General features: G+C 43.1%; 1 protein-coding gene across 2 annotated transcripts in view; it reads right to left on the bottom strand.

Annotated features, from left to right (window-relative positions):
- Positions 1-17,892: 17,892 nt before the first annotated feature.
- The window catches only part of LOC115113131 (heterogeneous nuclear ribonucleoprotein L-like), a 52,999-nt gene continuing 49,160 nt past the window's right edge, over positions 17,893-21,731 (bottom strand). For both annotated transcript variants that reach the window (XM_029640412.2, XM_065012769.1), the window contains exons 9-13: positions 21,579-21,700; positions 20,951-21,152; positions 20,321-20,378; positions 20,115-20,213; positions 17,893-19,499 (exon numbers count right to left, since the gene is read on the bottom strand). In XM_029640412.2, coding sequence (XP_029496272.1) covers positions 19,444-19,499; positions 20,115-20,213; positions 20,321-20,378; positions 20,951-21,152; positions 21,579-21,700 — 537 coding nt within the window. In that variant the 3' untranslated portion in view covers positions 17,893-19,443. The remainder of the gene's footprint in view (positions 19,500-20,114; positions 20,214-20,320; positions 20,379-20,950; positions 21,153-21,578; positions 21,701-21,731) is intronic.

The following is a 21,731-nucleotide window of genomic DNA, read 5'->3' as shown; positions in this document are numbered from 1 at the left end:
TAAACTAATAACACACTAAAAAGGATATGTTTTCATGTCTTTATTGAACACAACTTGTAAACATTCACAGTGTAGGGTGGAAAAAATATGTGACCCTTTGGATTTAATAACTGGTTGACCCTCCTTTGGCAGCAATAAACTCAACATTTTCTGTAGTTGCGGATCAGACCTGCACAATGGTCAGGAGGAATTTTGGACCTTTCATCTTTACAAAACTGTTTCAGTTTAGAAATATTCTTGGGATGTTTGGTGTGAACCGCTCTCGAGGTCATGCCACAGCATTTGAAATCGGGTTGAGGTCAGAACTCTGACTGGGCCACTCCAGAAGGCGTATTTTCTTCTGTTGAAGCCATTCTGTTGTTGATTTACTTTTGTGTTTTGGGTCGTTGTCCTGTTGCACCAGCCAACTTCTGTTGAGCTTCAATTGGCGGACAGATAGCCTTACATTCTCTTGCAAAATGTCTTGATAAACTTGGGAATTCATTTTTCCATCGATGATAGCAAGCTGTCCAAGCCCTGAGGCAACAAATCAGCCCCAAACCATGATGCTCCCTCCACCATACTTTACAGTTGGGATGAGGTTTTGATGTTGGTGTGCTGTGCTGTGCCTTTTTTTCTCCACACATAGTGTTGTGTGTTCCTTCCAAACAACTCAACTTCCGTTTAATCTGTCCACAGAATATGTTACCAGAAGCGCTGTGGAACATCCATGTGCTCTTTCGCGAACTTCAGACATGCAGCAATGTTTTTTTTTGGACAGCAATGGCTTCTTCCGTGGTGTCCTCCCATGAACACAATTTAATCCATTTTAGAATAAGTCTGAAATGTGAAAGAAATCAAGGGATGTGAATACATTCTGAAGGCACTGTATGTGTATATATATTTTCCCCAAAATATACGGGGCATTGGAAATGATGCAGACAATTACATTGATATAGGCTTCAATCTATCTGCAATATTAAAGCTGATCTACCCCCTAAAAAATTTATAATAATAATTGTGCTGACTGGTTTGCTTCTTATAAGGAATTTGATGTAGGGTATAGCATTTGCTTTTGACAATTGAACTTTATTTGTTTATTTTGGTTAGCTTTAATTTTAGATACCTCATTTCTAATATAGGCTAATGTCTATAGAAGAGTCTCCTAAAAAATACAAATTATTTAGACTCTACACACTGATAGCTTTAGTTATTTAAGTTTCCTAATGCCTTTCTCGCATTCATAAATATCAGATGTGGAGGTGATTCTCAAATGAGAAGTTGCAGAGGAGACTGGGTCATTCAAACCAGGCCACACAGAAATTAAGTCTCGGTTTGGTTGAATAATGCTTCAGGCATAGCAGAGCATTTTTAGAGGCAGAGGAGAGAATGAAATGAGTGCACTGTAGGCTACAAGTGTGGGATCTTAATTTGATCACTCTTTTGTTGCTGACACGCGGTTATATGAGCAGTATTGCACTCTTCATGTAGTCAAATTTTGGCCAGCTAATAGCATAACCACCACAGTATGTAGGTGTTCCTTCTGTATATACACCCAGAGATGACTTAAAAGCTGAAGTTGTCTCTAAATGTACCCATATTTTTTACTTGGCCTATTGATTCTAGCAGCAGTGGCAGGTGGGGTTTGTGGTGAGGGGGAGAGAAAGAAACCCTTTTGTATTCTTCAGAGAAGAGTAGACCAAGGATTGCTAGTACCCGCAGTGCACTTGAGAGAAACTGATAGATCTACTTACGTCACTGTCCTCTGCTCACACTGCTCTCTAGACAATTTGAGGAGAAAATTAGGTCAGAGAGGATGAGGTGGGAACTTGAGAGCTCTGTAGACCCACCATAGAGGGACTAAGGAAATCACATAGTCTACTGAAAAATGTGTATACTGTAAATAGCCCATGGAGCTGACTAGATTCTGTATCGGTTTATCATTGTCTAGCCATTATTGTTAGCAGTAGTACACATTGAAGCACTTTAAAAACCAATACAACTCTTTGGTTTAGAGGTGCATTCTGCTATTTATCTCACTTCATGTAATCTGCTTCCTGCTATCACTATTTGGATAAGAGCAGTAAACATCTAGTAACGTTGATTGAGGAAATGGTCTCCTTGTGGAACAGAACAAACACAATAAAACAGGCCCTCAAGATTGTTCAGGTCTTCACCTAATTTTGCTTCAGTTGTTTGAAAGTCAACAAAGTCATGGCATGGCAAAATAAATAAAACGTATGGAATGATGTCTATCTATCTATCTATCTATCTATCTATCTATCTATCTATCTATCTATCTATCTATCTATCTATCTATCTATCTGTCTGTCTGTCTGTCTGTCTGTCTGTCTGTCTGTCTGTCTGTCTGTCTGTCGGTCGGTCGGTCGGTCTATCTATCTATCTATATTAAGTTTGAATTAAATCAACAATACAATACAAAAACAATACGAATGGCCACTCCCATCCGTGGATGCTCTGCCCAGTGGGTGAGCTCGGGCCACCCGCCCAGTGATGCCAGCAGCGCGAAGCCCCTGGCCAAAGTGATTTTTCAAGGGCGGGAAGGACCAAGCCTTGCCCGACGCCTGGGTGGACATGGAAGCAAGGGCACCCATAACCACCAGGACCAGCACACACACCGCTCACAGCGTCAAACCAAAACACAAAACATAAATAACTAAACGCAAAACATACAATAATCACAGCCCCACCCTCACCTCTGATTGGAGGACCTTTAACATTTGTTTGCAAAGCTGTCATCAAGTGTGCATAGCTGTCATCAACGCAAAAGGTGGCTATTTGAAGAATCTCAAATATAAAATATATTTTGATTTGTTTAACACTTTTTTGGTTACTACATGATTCCATATGTGTTATTTCATAGTTTTGATGTCTTCACTATTATTCTACAATGTAGAAAATAGTAAAAATAAAGATAAACCCTTGAATGAGTAGGTGTTCTAAAACGTTTGACTTGTAGTGTATGTTTAGGCTATGCATTTATCCCAACACTCATTATTAATTCTAACCTTCAGACAGCCACAGATAAATACCATCTTTCCCAGTAAATCATCATTCTAATATTTCCTCTTGCAATACATCCCTCCATTTTACCATGGTGTCTCGCTAAGGACTTGAATCTCCCCATCTGCAACATTTCTGCCGAAAATGCCCTGAAAATAAACATTTTACCCAAGATCACAATATTTCCTATTAACTGACTATGGTCCTTCAAATCCCCCAACAATACAGTTTGCAGGTCCTGATGTGATAACATAACAATCATTCTTGGAGCTGACTACCAAAAAAAAGCAACCTATGGACAGTAGCCTACCAAAAGAGAGGCTCTATTGATTCTGTTTCCACGTGACAGAGTCTGCACCGGTCTGACTGTTTGATGCCCCACATACTGAGCGTTCTTTTTGTAGCGATAATTTCATATAATAGCTTATATTGAAAATAACAAATTGATCCATCAATTGTTGTTTTGTTTATCAGTTCCTAGACCAAATGCCATGGTATTGGGATATCGAAAATCTGTTCCCAACTATCTTGAATTTTATGAGGCTATTGTTCGTGTTCACGCTCGATTTCTTCTCTTGTGGAAAAAAACAAGGGCAAGGACAAACCTCTGTCATAAATTCATTCTGAATAGGAGAGGTGACACAGAAGGGCATGCTAAATGTGATGATCAGTCACTGTACAGTAAGTGGTAGGTGTGGAGGTCCATAATGTAATGAATAGCTGTGAGTGTTTTACAAAATGTGAGACATATGCATTATAATCCTTCAACACTGACACAATAAAAAGAACAAGCACAAGATAACCCTCTATTTGATTCATTTCGGCTAGTCAGACTTCCACAAACTTGCTTTCGTAGCCTAATTTGTCAGATAGTGTGTTTGTATTGGCAGGGCTTGAACTTGGCTCTCTCCCCAGGGTTCATGGGAGTTATATAAATGAGTTCATTAAAAGTTGGGCAGAGGGTTATTAGGAAGTGAATATTTCTCCTTAAAGCTGTATCAACCCATTCACTTACCTACAGTAGTCCTCTTTGACACTAGGGCCCAGCTTGACCCTGTCCATACAAAGTCTGCATTGCCGCACACACTGTAATGCTGCGTGCACACAGGATGCTCATTACATTGGCTTACGGTACATTTTGCGTAATCGTCGCAATCCTTGTGCCGCATTACAACAAAAAGGATCACGCTACACATTAGCACCTTCTGCAGTGGCTTATCTACTTTCTTTCTGATACCACACTGCAAAGCAACGCACAAGTTGGAAAAACCCAACACCTGCGACATACTGGGCACACCACAACCTGGCAGATGAGTCGCAACTGTGCGGATTGCCTCTGAAATGAATGAACTTCATGACCAGAGCTCACTGGTTAGTGACTGTCCACCGGATGGCTCAAGGTGGGATTCACAGCTGCCCTCAAATAACCTCTCACAGTGCTATAAAAGATTTACTCAACCCAATTTAAAGGCTGCCCGGGTATCCGGGCAGGTGGCACTGGACCAACACACACTCTCAGGATACAGTAAACACACACACGTGATAAACTCACACATATGCCTATGCACACACACACACACACCCAAAGGCCAGGACAACTGAGCCAGGATTAAATGTGGCATTTTGGTTCTCCTGAAGGACTTTTCCCATGTGTAACATGCTCCTCTGCCGTTATAAAATGTAATGTGTGGTTTTCAGGTACAGAGAACTAGAGCTAGCTGTCAGCTTACAGGAGAGCCATCAAGCCTTGTACATGAGGCTAGAATCACAATGGATTTGTTACTGGGAATCTACTGTATGAAGAGACAAGGATCTCTTTGTGTATCTCTGGGCTCAACGGCACCTGTTTACGTAGATAGGTCTGGCTCCCCTATAAAACTGGGCCACATAGAGCTGAAGGACATCTGTGCTAGTTTTGACTTCCTCATTGGAGTCCCTCTCTGTGCTCTTGTGAAGTCTGTGTAAGTTCATAGCTAATATCTTCCTCCTAAATCCTTGCTCTTGGTTTATATCACTCATAATACTTTAAGTGCTGACCATAAGACGCAGTGATGATAAAAACATGCATACAGCCTTAATATGCTAATGAGTCTTTGACCTGCACTGCGTTCCAAAGAGAAATGATGAGTGGGTCAGTGGCTAAATAAAGAAAATCAGGGAACTAGAAAAGGCCTCAGCAGAGAGAGGCTCAGGCTGGACTAATCTGTTCTACTTCTATTCTTAGAGTGTCGCAGCAGGCTAAAGAAATATGAGAGACCCACACAGGGACAGCAACAGGCGCTGTTAATTTAGAGGGTCACTAGAGAGACCAGCACCCCCCAACGGGTTACTGGGTACCAAGGGTGATTTTAATCATATAAATAATAATAATAAAATAAAATGAGTGTGCAGAAAAGCTACCCAGCTACCAACATTTTTGTAATGTAGCACATAATGTTCCCCTAATGATTGAGTGTCCAGTTTTTCGTTAGTTAGGTGGAACATTCTATCTATGTTAGCAAAAACCTTCTAAGAAAATTTGTAGCATGTTTTGGTGGTAAAGTTAGGAGAACATTGCCTTAATGTCAAACATAAATGATCTACAACGTGGTTACCATTTTCTAAGAATATACAACAGTAATGTCCTAAACACGTTTAAGGGACGTTGCAAGAACATGAGGTTGGCGGCGCCGTAATTGGGGAGGACAGGCTTGTGGTAACAGCTGGAGTGGAATCAGTGGAATGGTATCAAATACATCAGTTTTCTGGGGGTTAGGAGAGCATTACATCAACGTCACATCAAACATACACAGGACATGGTTGTCATGTTTTCACAATATAAGATATTAATGTTCTAGACACGTTTCATAAAACCATTTCTTTGTATCAGTCCCAAATAAATATTCTTCCTCCCAAACAATTACAGTACACCTTGTTACAGTTACCACAGCCATGAAGGACTTGAATGGTGAACTACTGATCCATTCACAGCTCTTTTTGCACGTCGGCAAGGTTAGGAATACTCACACACAGTGCTTTTAACTTGACATATTTGACACATGATTACATTCTGCATGTTCATTTATACAATCACTATTCTTCAACATGTGCCTAGGGGGGAGGGGTTAGGGTTTCTTCTAGACAGGGCCTAACTATACTGGCCCAATAAGCACATGACCTAAAGAGAACTCTTTTTGGGACAGTGGTTAGTTTAATATCCTTATCATTTATCGCCCTCCAGGTTCCCTCGGAGAGTTCATCAATGAGCTTGATGCCTTGATAAGCTCCTTTCCTGAGGACGGCTCACCTCTCACAGTTCTGGGCGACTTTAACCTCCCCACGCCTACCTTTGACTCATTCCTCTCTGCCTCCTTCTTTCCACTCCTCTCCTCTTTTGACCTCACCCTCTCACCTTCCCCCCCTACTCACAAGGCAGGAAATACGCTCGACCTCATCTTTACTAGATGCTGTTCTTCCACTAACCTCGTTGCAACTCCCCTCCAAGTCTCCGACCACTACCTTGTATCCTTTTCCCTCTCGCTCTCATCCAACACTTCCCACACTGCCCCTACTCGGATGGTATCGCGCCGTCCCAACCTTCGCTCTCTCTCCCCCCTACTCTCTCCTCTTCCATCCTATCATCTCTTCCCTCTGCTCAAACCTTCTCCAACCTATCTCCTGATTCTGCCTCCTCAACCCTCCTCTCCTCCCTTTCTGCATCCTTTGACTCTCTATGTCCCCTATCCTCCAGGCCGGCTCGGTCCTCCCCTCCCGCTCCGTGGCTCGACGACTCATTGCGAGCTCACAGAACAGGGCTCCGGGCAGCCGAGCGGAAATGGAGGAAAACTCGCCTCCTGCGGACCTGACATCCTTTCACTCCCTCCTCTCTACATTTTCCTCTTCTCTCTCTGCTGCTAAAGCCACTTTCTACCACTCTAAATTCCAAGCATCTGCCTCTAAACCTAGGAAGCTCTTTGCAACCTTCTCCTCCCTCCTGAATCCTCCTCCCCCCCCTCCTCCCTCTCTGCAGATGACTTCGTCAACCATTTTGAAAAGAAGGTCGACGACATCCGATCCTCGTTTGCTAAGTCAAACGACACCGCTGGTTCTGCTCACACTGCCCTACCCTGTGCTCTGACCTCTTTCTCCCCTCTCTCTCCAGATGAAATCTCGCGTCTTGTGACGGCCGGCCGCCCAACAACCTGCCCGCTTGACCCTATCCCCTCCTCTCTTCTCCAGACCATTTCCGGAGACCTTCTCCCTTACCTCACCTCGCTCATCAACTCATCCCTGACCGCTGGCTACGTCCCTTCCGTCTTCAAGAGAGCGAGAGTTGCACCCCTTCTGAAAAAACCTACACTCGATCCCTCCGATGTCAACAACTACAGACCAGTATCCCTTCTTTCTTTTCTCTCCAAAACTCTTGAACGTGCCGTCCTTGGCCAGCTCTCCCGCTATCTCTCTCAGAATGACCTTCTTGATCCAAATCAGTCAGGTTTCAAGACTAGTCATTCAACTGAGACTGCTCTTCTCTGTATCACGGAGGCGCTCCGCACTGCTAAAGCTAACTCTCTCCTCTGCTCTCATCCTTCTAGACCTATCGGCTGCCTTCGATACTGTGAACCATCAGATCCTCCTCTCCACCCTCTCCGAGTTGGGCATCTCCGGCGCGACCCACGCTTGATTGCGTCCTACCTGACAGGTCGCTCCTACCAGGTGGCGAGAATCCGTCTCCACACCACGTGCTCTCACCACTGGTGTCCCCCAGGGCTCTGTTCTAGGCCCTCTCCTATTCTCGCTATACACCAAGTCACTTGGCTCTGTCATAACCTCACATGGTCTCTCCTATCATTGCTATGCAGACGACACACAATTAATCTTCTCCTTTCCCCTTCTGATGACCAGGTGGCGAATCGCATCTCTGCATGTCTGGCAGACATATCCGTGTGGATGACGGATCACCACCTCAAGCTGAACCTCGGCAAGACGGAGCTGCTCTTCCTCCCGGGAAGGACTGCCCGTTCCATGATCTCGCCATCACGGTTGACAACTCCATTGTGTCCTCCTCCCAGAGCGCTAAGAACCTTGGCGTGATCCTGGACAACACCCTGTCGTTCTCAACTAACATCAAGGCGGTGGCCCGTTCCTGTAGGTTCATGCTCTACAACATCCGCAGAGTACGACCCTGCCTCACACAGGAAGCGGCGCAGGTCCTAATCCAGGCACTTGTCATCTCCCGTCTGGATTACTGCAACTCGCTGTTGGCTGGGCTCCCTGCCTGTGCCATTAAACCCCTACAACTCATCCAGAACGCCGCAGCCCGTCTGGTGTTCAACCTTCCCAAGTTCTCTCACGTCACCCCGCTCCTCCGCTCCCTCCACTGGCTTCCAGTTGAAGCTCGCATCCGCTACAAGACCATGGTGCTTGCCTACGGAGCTGTGAGGGGAACGGCACCTCAGTACCTCCAGGCTCTGATCAGGCCCTACACCCAAACAAGGGCACTGCGTTCATCCACCTCTGGCCTGCTCGCCTCCCTACCACTGAGGAAGTACAGTTCCCGCTCAGCCCAGTCAAAACTGTTCGCTGCTCTGGCCCCCCAATGGTGGAACAAACTCCCTCACGACGCCAGGACAGCGGAGTCAATCACCACCTTCCGGAGACACCTGAAACCCCACCTCTTTAAGGAATACCTAGGATAGGATAAAGTAATCCCTCTCACCCCCCCCCTCCCCCTGAAAAGATTTAGATGCACTACTGTTCCACTGGAGGTCATAAGGTGAATGCACCAATTTGTAAGTCGCTCTGGATAAGAGCGTCTGCTAAATGACTTAAATGTAATGTAAATGTTAGGTCATTGGTGCTGGTGGCCTGGGTTTGAGACCTGCTAGGGGAGTCACCCTACTCTCGCATTCTTAGCCATATATGTTTATATCATTATTTGGCAACAGTTACAACACACCTATCTTATCTAGAAAGATGGAAATCAGCAGTGGTGTGCATTCATGGATGCCAAAGAAAGCCAGGCTTCCCCAAAAATGTACCAATATTTTTTTTTCTTTTGTCTCTCTGTGTTTCATAATTTTCCTACAATTCACAAGAGATTGAATGTATCTCACAGGAGAAAGCATCCGAGCGAGCAATACAGCGCCTCTCTGTCTTTCTATGTGTAAGCCATGTATTTGATGCTGTCAGGTCCAAACGACTATGACCAAACAAGTTTGCCGCCCATAGCTGGCAAGCATCTGGCCTTCCTTGACAAGAGTATAAAAAATGTGCCAATCAGCGTTGAGCTCAACTGTGAAAAGTCCTGGCACACCAAAAACAATTGTCATGGGAAGCCAGCTTGGATTTGGCATCACTCCTATCAAATACCATTGACAGATACAGTGCTTTGCGAAAGTATTCGGCCCCCTTGAACTTTGCGACCTTTTGCCACATTTCAGGCTTCAAACATAAAGATATAAAACTGTATTTTTTTTGTGAAGAATCAACAACAAGTGGGACACAATCATGAAGTGGAATGGCATTTATTGGATATTTCAAACTTTTTTAACAAATCCAAAACTGAAAAATTGGGCGTGCAAAATTATTCAGCCCCTTTACTTTCAGTGCAGTAAACTCTCTCCAGAAGTTCAGTGAGGATCTCTGAATGATCCAATGTTGACCTAAATGACTAATGATGATAAATACAATCCACCTGTGTGTAATCAAGTCTCCGTATAAATGCACCTGCACTGTGATAGTCTCAGAGGTCCGTTAAAAGCGCAGAGAGCATCATGAAGAACAAGGAACACACCAGGCAGGTCCGAGATACTGTTGTGAAGAAGTTTAAAGCCGGATTTGGATACAAAAAGATTTCCCAAGCTTTAAACATCCCAAGGAGCACTGTGCAAGCGATAATATTGAAATGGAAGGAGTATCAGACCACTGCAAATCTACCAAGACCTGGCCGTCCCTCTAAACTTTCAGCTCATACAAGGAGAAGACTGATCAGAGATGCAGCCAAGAGGCCCATGATCACTCTGGATGAACTGCAGAGATCTACAGCTGAGGTGGGAGACTCTGTCCATAGGACAACAATCAGTCGTATATTGCACAAATCTGGCCTTTATGGAAGAGTGGCAAGAAGAAAGCCATTTCTTAAAGATATCCATAAAAAGTGTTGTTTAAAGTTTGCCACAAGCCACCTGGGAGACACACCAAACATGTGGAAGAAGGTGCTCTGGTCAGATGAAACCAAAATTGAACTTTTTGGCAACAATGCAAAACGTTATGTTTGGCGTAAAAGCAACACAGCTCATCACCCTGAACACACCATCCCCACTGTCAAACATGGTGGTGGCAGCATCATGGTTTGGGCCTGCTTTTCTTCAGCAGAGACAGGGAAGATGGTGAAAATTGATGGGAAGATGGATGGAGCCAAATACAGGACCATTCTGGAAGAAAACCTGATGGAGTCTGCAAAAGACCTGAGACTGGGACGGAGATTTGTCTTCCAACAAGACAATGATCCAAAACATAAAGCAAAATCTACAATGGAATGGTAAAATAAACATATCCAGGTGTTAGAATGGGCAAGTCAAAGTCCAGACCTGAATCCAATCGAGAATCTGTGGAAAGAACTGAAAACTGCTGTTCACAAATGCTCTCCATCCAACCTCACTGAGCTCGAGCTGTTTTGCAAGGAGGAATGGGAAAAAATGTCAGTCTCTCGATGTGCAAAACTGATAGAGACATACCCCAAGCGACTTACAGCTGTAATCGCAGCAAAAGGTGGCACTACAAAGTATTAACTTAAGGGGGCTGAATAATTTTGCACGCCCAATTTTTCAGTTTTTGATTTGTTAAAAAAGTTTGAAATATCCAATAAATGTCGTTCCACTTCATGATTGTGGCCCACTTGTTGTTGATTCTTCACAAAAAAATACAGTTTTATATCTTTATGTTTGAAGCCTGAAACGTGGCAAAAGGTCGCAAAGTTCAAGGGGGCCGAATACTTTCGCAAGGCACTGTATACTTGAATTGTTGCATCTCTGTTGTTGTCCTCCAGTGGCTAGCTTGTCACATATACATGTTTAGCAGATGATATTGTGGGTGTAGCAGAATGCTTGTGTTTCTAGCTCTAACAGTGCAGTAATTTCTAAGAAGTAATATCTAACAATTTCACGACAATACACACAATACACACAAGTCTAAAGTGAAGGAATGGAATTAAGAAAAATAAATATTTGGGCGAGCAATGTCAGAGCGGCATAGACTAAGATACTGTAGAATAGGATAGAACACTGTATATATATACAGTGGGGCAAAAAAGTATTTAGTCAGCCACCAATTGTGCAAGTTCTCCCACTTAAAAAGATGAGAGCCCTGTAATTTTCATCATAGGTACACTTCAACTATGACAAACAAAATGAGAAAACAAATCCAGAAAATCACATTGTAGGATTTTTAATGAATTTATTTGCAAATTATGGTGGAAAATAAGTAGAGAGGAGGATGGCATTGACATTTCTCTACAAGTAGGGTGAGTCAATATGTTTTTCTACTTGCACACACACACACACACACACACACACACACACACACACACACACACACACACACACACACACACACACACACACACACACACACACAAATCAGAACCATGGACAGCCACACCATATTTAACTTATGTGGATTGGACTAAATTGTTTTTGGTATCTTTTAGTTGCCACTGTATTAGACTAAGCAGAGGTGATTTAATAATGTTGAAATGTTGAAGTTGAAATGGTGCTTGAATAGTGGAGGCAGCTCTTGTTTTCTTTGCGACTTGCGGTAACTCTCTGTGGCTCAAAATCAATAGTTGTTAAGTGGTTCGAAAATGTCGGAAACATTAACTTGCTTGACCATGCTGTAGGTCATGTAACTGTCTGTTACTGTACATGCAATATGCCTTGTGGACGTCACTGGACAGAGGTTGCTATCCGGTTTTGTGATAAAACAAAGGTGTGGTTGAATTTATTCTGCCACTGTGTCTTATTGTCTCGGCCTTTAGGCCTATATATCACGGTCGCAAGGCATATGAATTAACAGGTTATAGACCAAGCAATGCAATGATCCATTTCCCAGTGATTTTACCCACGCACCGCTCCTGGGAATCAGTAGTATTCCAGGTAGCTGAGCATCTAAAAGAGAACTCTCTATCGTCTTTTTGAAATCCACATCACATGTACCATCTAGAACAAACACGTCTATGATAAGGAATGACATCCGCTCTCATCATAGTGTTGCTTCTGGCAGAAACATACTCAGAATATGGTTGCCATATTCTCAGAATATCAGAAATGCATTTATTTACAGTAGCACAATAGCATGTCTGAACTTTCTCACATTTGTCATTAAAGCAATGATGATGCCAGTTATACCAAAACAATACACAACACAGAGTTCCATCTCCAAGTTTTAATGTGGAAAAATAGACAAATTGCAACAGAATCACTTGGGACCAATGTTGGGGGCAATATATTACTTAACCAGTGTATTACTTTCAGAAAAATACAGTGGGGCAAAAAAGTATTTAGTCAGCCACCAATTGTGCAAGTTCTCCCACTTAAAAAGATGAGAGAGGCCTGTAATTTTCATCATAGGTACATGAAAATAAGTATTTAGTCACCTACAAACAAGCAAGATTTCTGACTCTCACAGACCTGTAACTTCTTCTTTAGGAGGCTCCTCTGTTCTCCACTCGTTACCTGTATTAATGGCACCTGTTTGAACTTGTTATCAGTATAAAAGACACCTGTCCACAACCTCAAACAGTCACACTCCAAACGCCACTATGGCCAAGACCAAAGAGCTGTCAAAGGACACCAGAAACAAAATTGTAGACCTGCACCAGGCTGGGAAGACTGAATCTGCAATAGGTAAGCCGCTTGGTTTGAAGAAATCAACTGTGGGAGCAATTATTAGGAAATGGAAGACATACAAGACCACTGATAATCTCCCTCGATCTGGGGCTCCACGCAAGATCTCACCCCGTGGGGTCAAAATGATCACAAGAACGGTGAGCAAAAATCCCAGAACCACACGGGGGAACCTAGTGAATGACCTGCAGAGAGCTGGGACCAAAGTAACAAAGCCTACCATCAGTAACACACTACGCCGCCAGGGACTCAAATCCTGCAGTGCCAGACGTGTCCCCCTGCTTAAGCCAGTACATGTCCAGGCCCGTCTGAAGTTTGCTAGAGAGCATTTGGATGATCCAGAAGAAGATTGGGAGAATGTCATATGGTCAGAAGAAACCAAAATATAACTTTTTGGTAAAAACTCAACTCGTCGTGTTTGGAGGACAAAGAATGCTGAGTTGCATCCAAAGAACAGTAGGTATTACTGTGAAGCATGGGGGTGGAAACATCATGCTTTGGGGCTGTTTTTCTGCAAAGGGACCAGGACGACTGATCCGTGTAAAGGAAAGAATGAATGGGGCCATGTATCATGAGATTTTGAGTGAAAACCTCTTTCCATCAGCAAGGGCATTGAAGATGAAACGTGGCTGGGTCTTTCAGCATGACAATGATCCCAAACACACCGCCCCGGCAACGAAGGAGTGGCTTCGTAGGAAGCATTTCAAGGTCCTGGAGTGGCCTAGCCAGTCTCGAGATCTCAACCCCATAGAAAATCTTTGGCGGGAGTTGAAAGTCTGTGTTGCCCAGCAATAGCCCCAAAACATCACTGCTCTAGAGGAGATATGCATGGAGGAATGGGCCAAAATACCAGCAACAGTGTGTGAAAACCTTGTGAAGACTTACAGAAAACGTTTGACCTCTGTCATTGCCAACAAAGGGTATATAACAACGTATTGAGATAAACTTTTGTTATTGACCAAATACTTATTTTCCACCATAATTTGCAAATAAATTCATTAAAAAAATCCTACAATGTGATTTTCTGGATTTTTTTTCTCATTTTGTCTGTCATAGTTGAAGTGTGCCTATGATGAAAATTACAGGCCTCTCTCATCTTTTTAAGTGGGAGAACTTGCACAATTGGTGGCTGACGAAATACTTTTTTGCCACACTGTATCTCTACATGCGAGTTATGTATACATTATTTATCAAAGCCTTGTCTCATGCTAACGAAATTCGTGCTGTAGTATAACTCATTTCCAATAGGCTATCAAGCTGAAAAAAATAAGAAAGATGGCAGCTGTATTACTGTCCCTTGGGCTCCCTCTCCGGCCTCTAGGTCACCAGGCTGCTCGTTTATGGCGCAGCCCTGTCACCAGCATTGCGTGCATTTGCGCATAATGACACTCACCTGGACTCCATCACCTCCTTGATTACCTGCCCTATATATGTCATTCCCTTTGGTTTCTTCCCCAGTCGTCATTGTTTCTGTTTCTTGTCGGTGCGCTGTTTGTGGTTATTGTGTTGTTTATTTATTCAATGTATTCACTCCCTGAACTTGCATCCCGACTCTCAACGTTACAATGACCTCTCTTAACATTTTCCTTGTGTAAATGCTCCCATTATTTTCGAGTTAATTGAGTAGAAAGAGGACAACATTTTAGTCAAATGCAAACTCCGCAAAGACCGCGTTGATTTCTTTGTCCAGAAACACATCCAACCTAATCAAGCTTCTAGAGATTGTGCACAAAGGCACAAAGCTGGAAGCCAAAGTCCCATAAATGTGTGAAAGAGGAGAAATCTCTGCACATTATTGTAATAAACAAAGATGCATAAATAATATTTCCAATTTCTAATGACATTTCCATATAAACAATTAAAATGTCTGATAAATGCAATTCAAAACATCAATAATGACATTAACATATACTGAACAAAAGTATAAACGCAACGTTAAATAATTTCCACGATTTTACTGAGTGACCTGTTCACCGGATGTGCTACCTGTCCCAGACCTGCTGTTTTCAACTCTCTTGAGACAGCAGGAGCGGTAGAGATACTCTCAATGATCGGCTATGAAAAGCCAACTGACATTTACTCCTGAGGTGCTGACTTGTTGCACCCTCGACAACTACTGTGATTATTATTATTTGACCATGCTGGTAATTTATGAACATTTATGAACAGAACTTGGCCATGTTCTGTTATAATCTCCACCCGGCACAGCCAGAAGAGGACTGGCCACCCCTCATAGCCTGGTTCCTTTCTAGGTTTCTTCCTAGGTTTTGGCCTTTCTAGGGAGGTTTTCCTAGCCACCGTGCTTCTACACCTACATTGCTTGCTGTTTGGGGTTTTAGGCTGGGTTTCTGTACAGCACTTTGATATATCAGCTGATGTAAGAAGGGCTATATAAATAAATTTGATTTGATTAGGACCTCATTTATGGATTTCACGACTGGGCAGGGGCGCAGCCATGGGCTGGCCTGGTAGGGCATAGGCCCACCCACTGGAGAGCCAAACCCAACCAGTCAGAATACTATTACACAAAAAGGGCTTTATTACAGACATAAATAGTCCTCAGCGCCACGGTTGTGAGTCCAGTTGGATGTACTGCCAAATTCTTTAAAACAACTTATTGTTGTAGAGAAATTAACATTAAATTATCTGGCAACAGCTCTGTTGGAGATTCCTGCAGTCAGCATGCCAATTGCATGCTCCCTCAAAACTTGAGACATCTGTGGCATTGTGTTGTGTGACAAAAGTGCAAATTTTAGTGTGGCCTTTTATTGTCCCCAGCACAAGGTGCACCTGTGTAATGATCAGGCTGTTTAATCAGCTTCTTGATATGCCACACCTGTCAGGTGAATGGATTATCTTGGCAAAGGAGAAATGCTCACTAACAGTGATATAAACAAATTTGTGCACAACATTTGAGAGAAATAAGCTTTTTGTGAGTATGGAACATTTTCTGGATCTTCTATTTCAGCTCATGACAAATGAGACCCACACTTTACATGATGCGTTTATATTTTTGTTCAGTATGTATTGCTAAGAATGTGAGAGTAGGGTGACTCCCCTAGCAGGTCTCAAACCCAGACCACCAATACCAAACACCCTAACCACTGTCCTAATAAGGATATCTGTAGGGAATGTGCTTATTGGGACAGTGTAGTTAGGCCCTGTCTAGAAGAAAACCTAACCCAATATTTCTCAAACTTGGTCCTAGGTACCCCAAGGGCTGCACGTTTTGGTTTTTGCCCTGCTATTACACAGCTGATTCAAATGATCAAAGCTTGATAATTAGATGACTATTTGAATCAGCTGTGTAGTGCTAGGGCAAAAAACAAAATGTGCAGCCCTTGGGGTACCTAGGACCGAGTTTGGGAAACACTGCCCTAACCCCTCCTTCCTACAGTAGGCACTTGTGTAGATCTGAAACAACTTGATAGGTGTAAGCAATGGGGTGAATACACTTTGAAGTAAATCTCAGCTCTGTTAAAAGTACACTCAAGAAAATAGTTTATTGATCCTAGTGATTCAGGAGTATCATTAAAACAGGTTGATATGCACCACCAAAATTAGACAACTATACGGAAAACCCTTAAATAGTTGAAATAAGTAAATAAAATCAATGATGAGAGAATAGCCAGTTTAACTGATTCCTGGCATGGACATGGTGGCGCAGCAGAAGGATCAGAATACCACGAACAAAGATGGTGTGACTTTAAATCATAGGTGAGGACATGTTGAAGAATGATTACTGTATAAATGAACATGCACAATGCAATTGTGTGTCAAATGCGTAAGTTTAAAAGACTGTATGTTAAAAACGATCCCTTGCCAACAGAAGAAGAGCTATGAATGCATCAGTGGTTTATCAATCAGGGCATTGATTGGCTCGGCAACATTGATGGGTAAAGGCATTTTTTTGGGGGACACATACAAGCTCTTGCAACGTTCCTGTGAAACTTGTCTAGACATGAATATCTTGTGTTCTGAGAACATGACAACCATGTTCTGTGTAATGTATGTTTGGTGGGATGTTGATGGAGTATTCTCCTAACCCTCAGAAAACTGGGCAAAGGATTGTTCTTGCAATATTCTCATGAAACAGGCCTAGAACATTCATATTTTTTATTCTGAGAACATGGCAACCCTGTTATGTGTGTGTTCGGTGGGATGTTGATGGGAGTATTCTCATAACCCTCAGAAAACTGGACACATGAATGTTCTTGCAACGATCCCATGAAATGTGTCTATCACATTCATATCTTAAGTTCTGTGAGCATGGTAACCATGTTGTGGGTAAGTTCTATTTGACATTAAGGGAACCGTCTCTTTGGAACTTTCCTTGCACATCACGGGAACATTTCTATGAGAACGTTAGTTTAATGACCTAATGAGACTGAAGGGAACATTCTCTAAAGTTGTGGGTAGAGACCAGGCTGGAGTGTGAAAGAGAGAGATTGTGTGGGGGTGGAGAGAGGTGTTTGTGAGTGTGTGCCCACTTGGGTTTGTATAAGTTTATGTTTTTCTTGGTTTTTCAGTTAAGAGAGCAAGACATGTTTGTTATTTCAGTACATGTCACTAGCTGTGCACAGTATCTCATCTGAAAGAAAAAATAACTAGCATGAAATGTTACTGTGTGTGTATGCCTCCGTTTCCATCCTTCCATTTCCTCTTCTTTTGTCCCTTCCTCCCAACCAGCTCTCTCCACATTTAAATGTACGTCTATGTTTTCTCAAGTCATGAAAAGTAAAGCTTTCGCTGTGTGTTTGACAATGTGGCTCTAGAAAGCCAAAAGGTTGCATTATTCTATTTTGACAAACCCTCAGAGATACATTTGTGGGCAGAGAGATCCTCTGAAGTTTGTTTAAGAGGATTCGTGGGAGTGTGTTCTCAAAGCTCATAGGGCTGGAGACTACACACTCAGTAGTGTTCATGAAGATTTTATTCTGGTGTCACTCCAATGACTATCACTGGCACAGATTACCAAACTCAAACACAAAATCCACCACAAAGACACAGACACAACGCCATTTAATGACCAGTCAGACATGGACATCATGGGTACTACCTATCTGAACATGCGTGTAGTGAAAATTTAAGACCCTCCTTACGTTTGATGATACCATTAAATGAAGCACAAGACTGCTGTTTATGGTAACTCAAGCCTTTTGAAATGTAACTCACGACGTGGAACAATTATCGAATCATAAAGATGTAAGAGGATCTGAAGACTGCTGAATGTTTAATGAGTGTCACGCTCACAGCATGCATCCAGATCCAACCAAACCCTGATCCTGATGCCTGGACAACCCTTCACTGTAGTGGCAAAAACTATAATCTGCTACTTGCAGAAAGGTTTGAATAACACCTATGTATTTGCTCACGTTATACAGTACAATATACAGAGTAGACCCATGGAATATGGTGTTAACGTGTCATTTCCTTATTTTGCAAGTAAAATGGAATTCCACAATTCTTGTACAAAGCATCTCTACAATCATATTATTTGTTACCCTCTTTGGCAGGGCTGTTCCCAAATAACCTTAGGTATTTGAGGGTTTTAAAAATAAAACATATCTCTATAACATTGTTGCTATATTTTCTAATTAATCAGGAAAAGAGCTAGGGATGATGTACAATGATTCTGGATACAGCCATTTGTGAACATAAGACATATCGGCGTGCCACTAAACACTAAAACAATCCGAATGTGCTAAACTACTGACACTGAACCAGTGCAGGCGAGCCATGATACTAACACAGTACTAACACTCAAACAGAGTGCCCCAAAACACTGACATACGACAGACCATGGGCTCTTCATGTGTAAACATCATACAAAGGCGTCATTAAACAGTCCACTCCAAAGCAAAACACCTGCTGACACAATGTCTTCAAATAAGATTGATATTCCCCTTTCCCCCCCGTCCCACCCCTCCATAACAGAACTTCCATTTCAATTCTATACACCTTTACATATTATCACATTACAGTGTGATTTAAAATTCATATTGACACATTGTTCCACTGAAGTACCGACTGAGTTTTTGCTGCTCAACAGAATGTGCCGAGCATAAAAGCTGCGCTGTCAACCCATAAATATGGCGACCATCTTGGATAGTCTTCACCAGCATGGGCATAATAGATGTCCTCTATCCAGTCTTCAAACACAACGCAAAAATTAACAAATCATCTTACAACAAGTCTTTTCAGGGGTCACCTGTTAAGGTACCATGCTCAGCCCCAATGGATGCCGGGAAGAGACAGGGTGCCATCTCTCAGTTCTTAGTTCTGATTGGCTCTCTCTATACAGAGAAAACAAAAAACAAAGAGGACAAAAAATACTCCAAAATAAGAGGTGCAAGATAAAAAACCTCTTCAGCAATCTCCAGTGTTTCACACGTCTGTGTTTCAGTAGTCTTCTCCACTTCAAGAGGAGCCAGTCAGTCTGGATGAGGGCCCTCTTTATCAGTGTCTTGTCAGCTTAGTAGTCTGTCCCTCCCAGTACCATCGCTTCTCCTTCTCTCCATCTCCATCTCTCCCTCTCCTGCTGGTACACTGGTCTTTAGAGGTGAGAGGACGTGGAGAAGCACAGCTTCAGGGTGTAGGGGTTAGAGCCATCTGGAAAAGGTCAGACACACAAGGTTACACACATACTACACACACACTCACACATATCTCTACACATAAACAAACACACATGATCATATGGCATGCCCACACACGTGCACACTCTGTTGGGGACATTGGCAGGGAGAATTCTGAAGACGCGAGCGTTAAGTCCGGTCTGGGAAGAGAAAAGGTGTGCAGCAGATGGTGCAGACTCCTGTCCTAGTGTGCTCCCTCTATCTCACTTCAAGCACACACACACACATCTAATCTCCCTCTCTGACAGCGACTGATTCCACAGGGCCAGGCTGAAACACCTGTGGTGCCAACCAACACAGACAGGAGAAATAATGTAAAAAAGAACCACCTGCTGCTAGAACAGACAGCATTGACAGCTTTCTCCCCTTTGGATTTTATAACATGTCCCTCATGCTATTTCACCCAGGAAAAATATATTTATTATCTTCAGGTCTTCATGTAAGTTTGGTCTAAATCCAATTTTATGGGCATTTCTCAGACTGAATGTGGCACTATCAGTTCTCATGCTGAGAGTGACTACTAACGGTTGAGTGTTTGGTGCTAGTATGCGGTCACTGTTGAGGAAAGCAAGGCCATCTGGTCACTTACTTGGTATTCTGATCTGGTAGTGGTTTAGGACGGTCAAGACCTCCACAGCGTGTGTCTTGGAGTCAAACTCTAACAAGCCAGAAATGGTTTTGGAGGAGGCTGACAAGAAGAGAGGAGAAAAGGACAACTTAAGTATGACGGTACACTTATATCCTTCAACAGCCGAACACACACAAATAGAAAAAGTTAAAAAAGCCCAAACTTACGCTTTGCATCAAACATCTTGAACTTGGTGAAACCTGGCACATCATGCTCTGAGCATAACTGTAAAAAAAAAACAGAACAGCTGAGATAAAGGTTGTTGCGAGACAATACTTATGTTCTAACCACAACCACATGGTGGAGCTCTTCAGTCTCAGTCAAACTACAAAAATCTTTGACAGTGAGTGACAGGCAGAACCATCAGCGGTCGTCTTCTTCTATGCAAGCTATTTTAATTGTGCAGCAAAATAGTAGCAGGCTAATTTCACCTCTTAGCCCTATTGACAAAATATTAGATATGCACCCTCATCCCAACCACCTACCCAAGATCCAGCTGGGCATCTAAAATGTAGGGGGAGGGGCTTGTAATAGTTCAGCACACAGGATGAATCCATGCTAAACGTTACCCCATACGGACCTTCCCAATACCCTACCCTGCCATCCCAGCCATACCCTCAGCAGCTGGTGCTTTCAGATGCCAGGAGGGATTTGCAGTAGTGCAGTACAAAGGATGGACTTCTGGGAGTTAATTGTTACCTTACTCCCTACATCCCATCCCCTAGCCTTGACCTTCAACCCCTCTGTTCAGGCCTCTACTCACACCCTCTCCACCATAGACCTTATCACAGCCCTACCCTCAGTAGCTGGTCCTCTGAGATGCAGGGGGGGACGTTGTAGTAGTGCAACACACAGGAGGGTGGCTGGATGATGTTCTTGGAGGCCTGGCCTTGGCTGGTGAAGCGGTTGTTCCTGGTCATGGCAAAGTCCTTATAGCTGCTGCTGCCGTCCTCCAGCTCAAACACCTGACTGGGAATGACCGCATGCTGCTTGGAAACACTGGAGAGGGGGAGATGAGAGAGGGAGAGGAGAGGGGGAGAGAGAGAGAGAGAGAGAGAGAGAGAAAAAGGAGGAAGAGAGAAATGGAGAGGGAGGGAGTTGAAGTCCATGTCCAAAAGGCTCCTTAACAACTTCTACCCCCAAGCCATAAGACTACTGAACAATTCATCAAATGATTACGCAGACTATTTACATTATTTTTACAATGCTGCTACTCTCTGTTTATTATCTATGCATCGTCATTTGACCCTACCTACATGTACAAATTACCTCGACTAACCTGTACCCCCGCACACTGATTCTGTACCGGTAATTAGATTTGATCAGAGAAAGAGTAATAAGATACTAGTAGGCAATAATATTAATTACGTGGTTGAATACTGCAGGTCCTAAGCTTCCCTGTAATGTACTAACAAGGACACTCACCAGACGTTGAGCCTCTTGCCAAACACCTTGATGCTGTTGAGGTGAGTGATGGCCCTGTCCACTGCATACTCATCCCCCATCTCTACTAGGGCAGTGCCTGGGACACTCTTCATGAACTTTACCTGCCACACACACAGTTCCAAACATTGTGTG

Source organism: Oncorhynchus nerka, linkage group LG28 (assembly GCF_034236695.1).
Source record: "Oncorhynchus nerka isolate Pitt River linkage group LG28, Oner_Uvic_2.0, whole genome shotgun sequence".
Classification (NCBI taxonomy): Eukaryota; Metazoa; Chordata; class Actinopteri; order Salmoniformes; family Salmonidae; genus Oncorhynchus; species Oncorhynchus nerka.
This window is presented reverse-complemented; position numbering and strand designations above follow the sequence as displayed.